Here is an 11,908-nt window from a genome sequence, read left to right as displayed (position 1 = left end):
CACAGGGGCTTAAATTGCCATCTGATAAAACTAAGAGGCTTGACCACTGCGGTGCACCTTCTTAAACAATTTGCACTCAATTAGGATAATGAGGAAACAAGCAAAGAAGCACAGCCTTAATATATTAATGTGATAAAATGATTAATATCTTCTTCTGTGCTGATGTCTGCACTGCAGCAGAGGAAGAGTCAGTTTGGCAGTTGGGAGGATGGTGTGTCTGATAGGGCAAATATCCCTGCTCAGGGGTATTACTTCATTACAGGCACCATGGGGGCAAATATTCTTAGATGATAACTCACAATTATATGTTAATGCACACACACACACACACACACACACACACACACACACACACACACACACACACACACATATATATATATATATATATATATATATATATATATATATATATATATATATATATATATATATATACATACACACCACATATATACCACTAACTGCCTGATGTCATTACCATAGCCTAAAGTACATCTTCTTAGCTGTCAGTCAAAATAAAGGAAAGTTGAGTTGAAAAGCTAAAGACATGAAGGGATCAAATCAGGCTAGAAGATGATGTTTCAAAAGTGAAATTATTTTTATTAAATCTTCCATCTACAGACTACTGTATTAAAAGGTGAGTTACTTGTAGATTCACCACTGTTGTTGTGCTATGTATGCTGCAAAGCACATCTACTAGAGCAGGCAGCTATGATAAAGTGCCAGTAACATGATGGTCATGGGTTCAAGTCCCATGGGTTTGTCTACATGTACTATCATACTGATGAATAAGTATGATAAGTATGATTAAGAACCTGGAAAACTGGTGCCAGGAAAATAATCTCCTCCTGAATGTCAGTAAGACAAAGGAGCTGATTGTGGATTGCAGTAAGAAGCAGGAGCGGCACTACCAACATGTGAGGATCAGTGGAACCACAGTGGAGAGAGTAGATAGTTTCAGGTACATTGGTGTTCACATCTTGCAGGATCTGTCCTGGTCCCGCCATACCAACTCCCTGGCAAAGAAGGCGCGTCAGCGTCTTTACCACCTCAGACGCCTAAGAGACTTCAGACTGCCCTCCAAGGTACTGCGGAACTTCTACATCTGCACTATCGAGAGCATCCTCACGGGGAACATCACAGTCTGGTTTGGGAACAGCACCAAGCAGGACAGACAAGCACTCCAAAGGGTAGTGCGTTCAGCAGAGTGCATCACTCAAACGGAACTTCCTGACCTGCAGACCATCTACTACAAGCGGTGCCAGACCAAGGCCAGGAGGATTGTGAAGGACCCCACCCATCCCAACAATAGGCTCTTCTCTCTGTTGAGGTCAGGGAATAATTTCAATAATTACCACCAATTCAATTACCACCATGTAACATAAAAACTGTAAATATGTCTTTTTACAAAATGGATCTGTACATTGTGTACATACATATATACACAACCATATACATTGTACATTGTGTATATAAACATAATATACATATATTGTACATACATTGTTAATATATTTTTGTACATATATAGAATATATATTCCTCTGTGCACCCCTGTTTTTCTTTTTCCTCAGTTTGGACAGAGCACTCTCAACCATTTCACTGCGAGTTATACTGTGTATGACTATGTATGTGACAAATAAACCAAACTTGAAACTTGAAACTTGAATATGTATGTTGCACAGATGAATATGCATTTCCTTGTTCAACTGAGGAAATAATGAAAAAGTAAATATTTGTGGCACTATGAACAAAAGCAATCTATGACTAACTTGCTCAAACATGTTTGCTGCATTTAACCAGGGGCAAAACGTTGGGGATTTTGTTTAGCCAGGTGCTCAGAGGAACTTGCTAACCCTCCTTTAAGAGAGCATTGTCCAAGTCTCCAAGTCAATTACTGCTCACACAGCACATCTGAGTCTTCCTCTACCGGTGAGCCTGTAATTGACTTGATACTCTTAACTTTCATGGAAGAAGAGTTTCAGTATCCCAAATCACGGATACCAGAGTTCCAGTATCCCAATTTAGGGATACCTGTTTTCACTTTTTTTTTTTACCATCAGCACCAATGTCATGGACATGCACACACACACACACACACACACACACACACACACACACACACACACACACACACACACTATGTTATGAAAAGATTTAATTTGTGTGAAGCTCTGCGTTGAGGATACGGTCCAACCTAGTGTACAATGTACAATATACAATGATTCTAGTAGAATGCTGTGCTCTTTAAATATCCTGTGGACATGAAACACTATCTGTTCTATGTATTTGAGTCTTCATTTTCTCATGAAGAACAGTGCTATTTTTTTTTTTTTCAAAACTAGAAAAAATTCTAATATGGAAAAAAGAAAGACATTTTGAATTATATTCTTTCCTTCTCTGTAGCTTTTGCGATTTTAACATGGAAGGAGGGGAGCTTTGTGCATAAAATAGCTCTTATGGAGTAATGACTGCACAGCTTCCCAAATTAGGAAGGATCTCTGGATGTCCTGGTGTGAAATTTGTGCATTTAGGATAAAGCATGCAGGATAAAGACAACACTCCAGCAACAGCGAGAGACCGGAGGAGGGCGTGATTCAGGTTACAGGTCTCTGATAATCTCTCCTCAACATGGCCCAACAGTCCACTAACACCAGTGCAGTGTGGCTGAAGTTACTTCTGCAGCCAGTTATATTTTGCTTTTGTTCTTTGCAAAAACCTGCTAGAGAGCCCATGAGAAAAGGCGTTGGCATGAGTGCAGAAGCAACACTGGTGCACATCCAAGTTGACAAATAGTAGTTATGTTATGTTCTAATATTGTAAAATATAATATTTGAAATTATATAATATAATTATATAATGTAATATAATAATATTTTAAATTATTATAATTTGCAATAAGTTTAAAACAAGTAAAGCTGAAAATATTAAAATGCTGGCCAGGCAAAATATGAAAGAAAAGAACATTCCTTTTTCTAGATGGTGATATCCCAAAAGGGAGTCTTGTAGCTTCTTAAAATTATCATTAGATTCCTGTAATTAGATTCCACTCCATGGGAAATCTCTGAAATACTGCAGTGTCATTAAGAGGCGGGGTGATCTCTGTGAAAGTCCACCTTCCCAGACCTCAGAGCGGCTAGCTGGCGTGGACCAGATGGACGATCAATAATGGGTTTGTAGGTATAATTCCTTAAGAGTGAGTCTGTTGGTCAATTTGATCAAAGTGTAATTTTATTATCTGTGTCAGATTAAAACGGTTCTTGCTGTTTTAAGATTGAATGAAGACTGATGGACCCAAAAACAACCTGGAAGTTACTGACTGGAGAGAACTGCTAGCCATGGTGAACATTTTCATATAAATCCCTCCACTGTTTAAATTACCTTCCAGTCGGTGTTTGGGACTCAGTTTCCTTTTTTATGTTTGGGTTAAAATTAGGAAAATTCGTTTTCCTGTTTCGGTAAACGGTGCCGATCTTTGGTTTCATGGATTTGGAGAGTCAAGGTACACTGAGATGTTGGTGATGTTGTCCTGCTGCTCTCATGTGTTCTCCCATTTGTTGGTGGTAAATCGGAGGGATTTAGGGATTTAGAAGCTTCGGGAAACCCTTCTTCCTGCGTCACCTTCTGCCTCTTCCCCTTTTCAGGACGCTGTTAGAGCTATTTCTGCCAGCGTCTCTTCTGCACGCTATTAATCACACGAACCTGTCCAGTGCATTCTAAACAGAGTCAACTGTCTGTGTTTCCCTACCTCCATGTGCCAGTGGCCCTCCAGCTGGGCCTGGCAGGCTCGTCTGCGTGTGCCGAACTGTAGATGGGTGTCATGAAGACTTTAGCAAACACTTTCCTCTGCACTCCTGCTAGACTGTGTTTAGATGTTTCCTGCAGAATCTGGTTAGAACAGTTCATCTTTTCTCACTGAATCTGAATATTCTGGCTAATGATCATGTAGTTGTATATTTCATGGAGCTTATTAAAAAAGCATCTTCATTAATTTTATGTTATTAATTTGACATGCTGAGTTGTCCAGAGGAGGATCATTTCCTACTCGGACCTTTGGTTCCTCTGAAGGGTCCTTCCTGTAGGTTTTAGGGAGGTTTTCCTTGCTACTGTCACCTTTGGTTTCCTCATTAGGGACCTGGACTGGGATTCTCTGTAAAGCTGATTTCTGTAAAGCTGCTTTGTGTCAACATCTGTTGTAAAAAGTGCTGTACAAATACGTTTGAAGTGAACTGAATTGACCAGAGAGAACTCCCCACCCTGTCAAAGATTAATTTTATTAGCTGGTTAAAGTGATGCAGTCCTTGATGTTTTAAGATCGACTGAAAAACAATGTAGCAGGTTTGGGTGAAAATTGATGTTTTTGACCTCAGAGAACTGCCGAATGGATCATTTTAACTGGAGGTAAACCATGTCCTGAATCAAGTGACTCTTCTTATTAACTATATTGTCAGTAAAGACATACTGTCCATGGAGAAAACAAAAGCCCTCAGTCTCTGCTATGACACAAGCCTTCATAGAGATCTGTTGTGGTCTTTTGAGCAGCATGTCACTAAAGGACAAAGAATATTTTTTATTACAGATGAGTGAATGTTAGTTCGCTTCCTATGGAGCACTGTTGGGGAACATTGATCAGCAGTTGGCGTCACTGACAGGGGAAAAAATATCTTAATACGTGTTTGCTCTCTTTGTTGTAAGGGGGATAAGGGGACACTTTCACTAGGATGCTGTTCTCATTTAAACAAAAGAGTTTTGAAAGAAAGTTTTGTCCGAGCATCATTAGTGGAGGCCTCCCTCTGTGGTCACACCGTGGCCGCTGTTTAGAGCAATTACTCCAGCCAAGAGCGACTGTCAATCATTCTTAAAGGGGAAGGATTCCAATTAATAAACCTCTTAAGTCTTTTCCTTTTCCACGTCCATTCTCTGCTCCTCAGGGGCCAGCGCGCACGGTGCCGCGGTGGCTCGGCCCTAAGATTCGCGACCCCCATGCGCCTGACGGACGGGACATTTCTGCCTGCTTCACAGGTGGGTTTAGGCTGGTTAAAGTTTCATTGACAGGCAGCAACGGTCGAGGAAAGAGCCGCCTAAACCCGAAGATAAGAGACAGAGGCCAGAGGAGACGAGAGCTGCAAGACGTGAACCAGAAAGGTATGTGAAGTACTTTCCTTTTTATCTTTATATCCTTCTATGTAATGGCTTACAGTATTTTCTTTTAAATTACAAAAAGTGTACCTGTGCAGTAAAAAAACATAATTGGAAAAATTTAGATGTAAACTGATCTGAACTACAAACTCTTGTTGATCAGTATAGAAACTTTTTCATATTGACTAACGGTGCTCTGTACAGGCATGGCAGGATACAGGTTTGTGTTGGACACACATGCAGTTACAGTAATCACACAGAGGCTTGCATGTAATGTACTCTGAAAATTGGTGTCAAGACATATCATTCATATAATAATATAATTCACATTTAGTCTTGTTACCAAGTGAAAATTCAGTTTGACTGGTTCACTGAAAGCAAGGTGTGGTGGATATAACTCAAATATCTGCACAAAGTTTAATAGATAGTTTAAATCACACAGAATTTTCCTCGTTGACTACAAATATCAATGACGATTTTACAAAATATATTAGTTCCATGTAGACCTGTCATAGATTTGTTGACTTGATCTAGGATCAATATGCTCAAAAAATGCTTGGGGTGAAAAATGAGTGATAATACCTGGGTTATATGTAATTTAAAAAATGCCAGCCACAAGGCCAAACTTTGAGTCCTATTGTGCCCATACATAATAGACCCTCAGTGTAGCGCATGAGCTCGCCATAAAAGACAAAAAAAGGGAAAACACCATCTACCAGTTGTCTTTCACAGAAACCGGTGAAGCATGTAAATTGAGGAGGGTCAGAGCTGTCTGTTTTGATTTAACGGAAGATTTGGGGAATGGATTACACCAGCAGTTACACTTAGGAGGGGAGGGATAGAGCAGAGCTCACTTCATTGTTTACCAAATCAATAATATCTTAGACCAAAGAAAGTTCAAAAATAGCTCTTGTTATTTAAGTCAAAAGTCAGCAGAAGATACTACTCATAACGTTATACGTAATTAAGCATAGAAGTGCATTTTACAGATTTTTAAACACCGCCGGTGTCATCTCTGATAAATGATTATAGAATCAAAAATATTTAATATCTTGAATGACTAAAACTGTATTGTATGCACAACTAGAATGACAACTCAAGCACAGAGACAACAGTCCGAGACATGGTTGTGTTAACTTGGAATTTGTGGCTCACCTCATGTCATAACAGATTAACATTACTTCATCAATTCATTCATTCATCTTTCTCTTTTCAAAACAGGACACTAAAGACTTAAGACTTGTGACGATGATTCCAATCTAGCTACCCTTTTTCGACCAATCACATTCTTCATTCCCTGAATCTGATTGGATCATTCTTAAAATAATCCCAGTCTGAACATAGCCTCATCTCTGCCGTTCTGAGGGCCCGTGCATGAAGAGGGCCTCGAATGCATTTGTCGCTGGATACCATAAACATGGCAGACGATAGCTGCCTCTCAGAAGACAACTACCACGACCTGGGTAAAGGGAGTGGCGCGGGGGTTGGAGGTCACGTCCACAGCATTGACATCATTCTGGGCTTCAGTAAGGAGCAGGACCTCTTGATCAACCCTGTGGCACCTGGGCGGAGCCATAAAGTGGATGAAGAGGAGCCGGGGGAGCAGGGAAAGCAGGTGACCTCTGACCCTTACGATCACCTGCCAAGCCAGTCTGACAGCTCACAGCAGCGGTCCTATCCTGGTGAGTATACTCCACCCTTTAGTCCATCTATAGTTTAATTAGGAACACTTCAGTACCATTACCTTAATAAACTCATCGTTCAAAAACAAAACAAAACAAAACAAAAAAAACGTGAAAGCATCAAAGCTGAGAAAAATCCAAATGAATTATAAACTGCTATTTTAGAGTTCGGTCTTGTTTTGATATGCCTTATTTCTTTAGGCTCTGCAAAACAATAAAGTAAAAGAAAAACTTTCTTGTTAACATGATCATTTCTTCAGACATGACAAAGCATCACATTACATTGCAATTCTCATTCAAAATGCAATTATTCAATCAAATTACAGCAGTCAGTTGGGGGTTTTTTTGGGGGGGGGTTTTTTGAGCCCAAGATTACACTCCCCACTGAGTTACGTACTCCTTAGGAGGAGGCTGGCTAGATTATAACGCTGTGCGGAAGATAACAGGGTTTTAGAGGCCCGCTTTTAGAGATTTTACAGAGCATTTTACAAATCCTAGCTGATGTTTAATTTAGACATGGGATAGTCTACAAAAAGGATGAACATTAGCAGAAAGCGATCACTCTTTGCATTTGTTTCTTAAACATAATGCGTGTTTTTGTCTATGACAGCACGAGACAATGCGCACACAAATGTAACGGGATGCCTGTAGATTTCATCAGAGATAAGCATGCTGCTTCAATATAGGAAAAAAATATATCAATTAAGATTTTTGTCCAAATTGTTAGTATAGCACTAAGAGCAGGTCATTGACAAATTTAGCAGTCCAGATAATGTTTAGCAGTAAAAACAACATATTTCTTCAAAAGAATGGCATAGTATGCTTCATGTTGCAAGATTATACTCAATATAGCATCAATATAGCATTGCCACGATCAAACTATAAAAGCTATGAGGAAATCTAACATTATTTACCCATTATTAAATAATGATGAGCTTTTGATAAAATTGTCTTCTGCATATCTATGGGTCATCTACCCATTTTCCATTTCCTCAACACAAAATCAAAAATGTAAAACATGCACAGAACCAAATGAATAAAAACACATGCCTCCTGCAATCCCAGAGCTGACCGTGTTAACACTCACACCTGCCATTAGCAACAACTGCTCCTTGAGTCGAACTGGTTGGCTCCCGCTCCAGTGTGCGTCTTTCTCCGCCCTTTACGTGTTCTTCTAAAATGAAAATCCATGGTTTGGCCAAGCCGACCCACCCTCACGGAGACAAAGATGCCAAAGGAGGTTTTAAAGCAGCTGGATTAAGCAGCCATATGAGGCTACACGAGGGTTAGCAGCTTTAACAGGCGTCATCTGTTTGTGTGTTGGAGGATTACTGACAGGACCTGCAGAGAGAGGAAGGTGTGATGTTAGGCCATATTTTGAATAAAACTGGATGATCACACAATCTGTACAGGGTTTTCAATACAGACAGTGCATTAATATAGTCATCATGGCCTTAAGGTAATCTTACCATAATGAGAATTTCATTCCACTGGAGAAGTTCAGGGTCTGTCTTGATGCAGCAAATTTTGTTATCATGCTGTTTGATTTAAATCTATAAATTACTGCTTGCAAATTTACAATAGCCAGATCCTGTAGTGCAAAGAATGGATCTGATGACTTGCTTGGTCTCCTGCTTTTATGGTCATATGGTCAAATTTCTTTTGATGAAACCTTGTTTAATAACATAGATACAGGGTCTTATACTGCCACCAAAATAAAAAAATTTCTAAATAATAGTCTGCCTATTACAGCCTACAGATATGCCACCTTATTTTTAAAAAAACTGGCTGGAATAATCATTCAGTAGATACTATAATCACCGTTCCTTCTTGTTTCTATTAAAGATCTCAGGAGAGATCAGACCTGGTGAGAGAAGATCTTGTCAGAACCAGAAAGATCTCATCAGCATAAGACTTATTTATCCATATATTTCTCTCTACAGACACAGGACTCTTCGCCACTGCTAAGTGCGAAGGGGATCATCACCAAGGTGGTGTGGAGAGTGACAGCAGGTCTTCTGAACCTCCCGACGAAGACCAACCCAAAAAGAAACACCGGCGCAACCGAACTACCTTCACCACCTACCAGCTGCATGAGCTAGAACGCGCCTTCGAGAAGTCCCACTACCCCGATGTTTACAGTCGGGAGGAGCTCGCCATGAAAGTCAATCTTCCAGAAGTGCGAGTCCAGGTAGCCTAAGCATCATGTGTTGTCAGGGACAAGCAGGTGTGGTTAATGCCATTCCTTTGTTGGATTAAGGTACAAGTTAACTTCACGCCATTGTTGACATAGGTTTCTCTGTGTGTGGTTTAGGTTTAACAGATCCAGTTGCACGTAGTAATGGTGTTAAACTGAAGGGGTAAATTTGCTAAGCGTAAGGCTTGTGGATAGTGTAGATGGTTAAGTTCTGTCATAGGAGCTTTGTTTAATTGACAGTATAATGCGCATTTAACACCCTAGCGTTAAACTTAGCGCATGCTTTCGAGCCAAAATCTTCACTACTCCTTTGCGGATCCTTTCTAGGTTTGGTTCCAGAACCGCCGCGCAAAATGGCGGCGTCAGGAGAAGATGGACACCAGCAGCACGAAGCTCCATGACTCGCCCGTGCTGGCCTTCCACCGGCCTGCCGCGCCAGCCAACGCGGGCCCCATGTGCAGTCCATTCCCCCTAGACCCTTGGCTCTCCTCCCCCCTCTCCAACAGCACACCCATGCCCAGCGTCCCTGGCTTTATGGGCACAGGCCAAAGCCTGCAGCCTGCCTACGCCAGCCACACAGGGTTCCTCAGCTCATCTCCGGGCATGGTGCAGAGCATGCAACCCATGCCTCCTCCGACGTACCAGTGCCCACCACCCTTCAACGACAAGTATCCTCTGGAGGACATGGAACGCTCTACCAGCATTGCAGCTCTCAGGATGAAAGCCAAGGAGCACGTCCAGTCCATGGACAATACCTGGCAACCTATGTGATGGCAAAAACTGGATTTTACAGTTGAGTGAATACTGGAATTTGGGAACATTGCAGAGTTTCACAGAACCTGTTAGGACTTTGTGTGGACGGCAAATATATCTGACCTTATCAGTACCATATGTGAAAATTCAACTTCATTCTGGACCCGTGGACATCAAATGCCCAGAGAAAAAAACTGTCTATTGCACATCTTGATTACACTGTTGTTATCTGTGGCTCTTCAGTGCTACCTTACATTGTTAGAGTAGCAATATTTTGGCATGGATTGATTTGTATTCACTGTGTAATGTCTTTAAATATCCTAAGCAAAATAGACTGTATCTTCAAACATTATAATAACCCTAACTATTTCATGCATCAGGTGTCTGGTTTCAAAGCAGTAGCCTTTCATACTCTGTACACTCATGCACACACATGAACTTTCTAAGAAATGAGGAATTCTGGACCCTAGCCAGGAATTTCTGGGAAGCCTACAGCTATGAAGTCACTGAGCTCCTTAAGATCTTTGGGTGCTGCCAGGAATCTCGACCAGTTAGATGGAGGCAGCTAAGGGAATTAGGTATCAGGCCTGGCATGTACACTAAATTAGACTTACCACCTAATTAACAGCTTTTATACAGGTTAATGCTTGCTCCATGTTCACCATCAGGTGCCCTTTTTAGTTAGTGTCCAGCATATTTCTGACACAGTCATATCATTACTCCTGTGCAGACAACATGCCATATTTGTCAAGTACTGATAGTTCGTCCTCTTAGACAGCGTGTGAGAGGATGCCACTGTGAATCAGACCAGGGACCACTGTGTTATATCACAGAACACGGATTTCTTAAAGTAACATTCTTTCTTATTGTGCAACATGCACAGTATTGCCTTCAGCTAGAGCTTTTAGGTTTTGTAGGCATTAGAAAATACCCCATGTTGTGATTGGCACTGCATACAGTACGAAGTTGTGAGATTCATTTTTATTCTGAAAGAAACGTAGAAACAGAATAAACGTCCACGGCTGGGGCCAAATCCATCCAACCACTGCAGGTCAGGACATGGTTAGTCTAGGGCAGTGGTAGCTCAGTGGAAAACGGACTCAACTGGTAATTGGAAGGTTTCCAGTTCAAGCCCCACCACATTGCCACTGTTGGGCCCCTGAGCGAGACCCTTAACCATTGCGTTCAGTCATAATTGTAAGTTGCTTTGGAAAAAAGCGCCAGCTAAATACCATAAATGTAATACCATGAGGTATAGAGATACATATCAATGCTAAATCGAGAAGGTTTTGATTCTGCAGTTTACATTTTAAGATGTGATTAGTGACTGTTTTGTCAGTTTCACCAAGATTCCTCTTTTTGTAGCGACGAGTATGTCTGCTGCCAGTGCTTGCCAACGGGCATGAGGTCAGTATTTGATTGTGTAGCTGTCATAGCGAGTGCATGTGGAGACGCAGACGGAGAGCCCCTTAGTGTCACCCACTCCCCCCGGTGTTCATTCATTACTCAGTATTATTGATTGGCCCCTTTTTGTCAGAACAAAGTCTAAACGAATAAACATTACTCCTCTGTATCAGCTACGACACTTCACATGTAAAAGTGTGCAAGTTTGACTAGTGACAAATGAGCAGAGTCTTATTGGTGTCCCTCTAGTAGGGATTAAACATAATATCTGGGTGATACTATGAATTATTTGATTATGACTATGATTATTTTGAGTAAGTAGATGTACTCAAAGGAGAAAGATGCTCAAAGAGGCCATGACCCACATGAGGGAAGCAACTATTACCATATTAACTATATCACAACAGAGTTAATATAATTCCAAACTGCAAACACAATTATTGCTTTTTATACAGTCATTTGTAATCTGGCTCATTAAATTTACACGATGCAAAAAAAATTATTATAAGGTAGTTATTTCTTTTATTTAATCATTTATCATTTATAATATTTTTTTTTGTGTTGATATGTATACACAACCCTGGCCAATTATGTTTTTATAATTGAATGCATCTTTCCACAAATGCACACTTTGTGGTTTCTATGCAAACAATGAAGCAAAGAAAAAGCCAAATATTATCAATTTTATTAACTGTTTAAATGTGGAAATTTAGACATTATTGCATTAGAT

At 40.5% G+C, this 11,908-nt stretch overlaps 1 protein-coding gene across 1 annotated transcript; it reads left to right on the top strand.

Annotated features, from left to right (window-relative positions):
• Positions 1–4,273: 4,273 nt before the first annotated feature.
• rx2 (retinal homeobox gene 2) lies at positions 4,274–10,143 on the top strand. Its single transcript, XM_027023800.3, has 4 exons — positions 4,274–5,148; positions 6,364–6,824; positions 8,768–9,015; positions 9,349–10,143. The coding sequence occupies exons 2-4, from the start codon at positions 6,533–6,535 to the stop codon at positions 9,790–9,792; spliced, it is 984 nt and encodes a 327-aa protein (XP_026879601.2). The 5' UTR covers positions 4,274–5,148; positions 6,364–6,532; the 3' UTR covers positions 9,793–10,143.
• The last annotated feature ends 1,765 nt before the right edge of the window (positions 10,144–11,908 follow it).

Source organism: Electrophorus electricus, chromosome 11 (assembly GCF_041902795.1).
Source record: "Electrophorus electricus isolate QZ-2024a chromosome 11, ASM4190279v1, whole genome shotgun sequence".
NCBI lineage: Eukaryota > Metazoa > Chordata > Actinopteri > Gymnotiformes > Gymnotidae > Electrophorus > Electrophorus electricus.
Note: the sequence above shows the minus strand (reverse complement) of the source record. Positions and strands in the feature narration are given on the sequence as shown.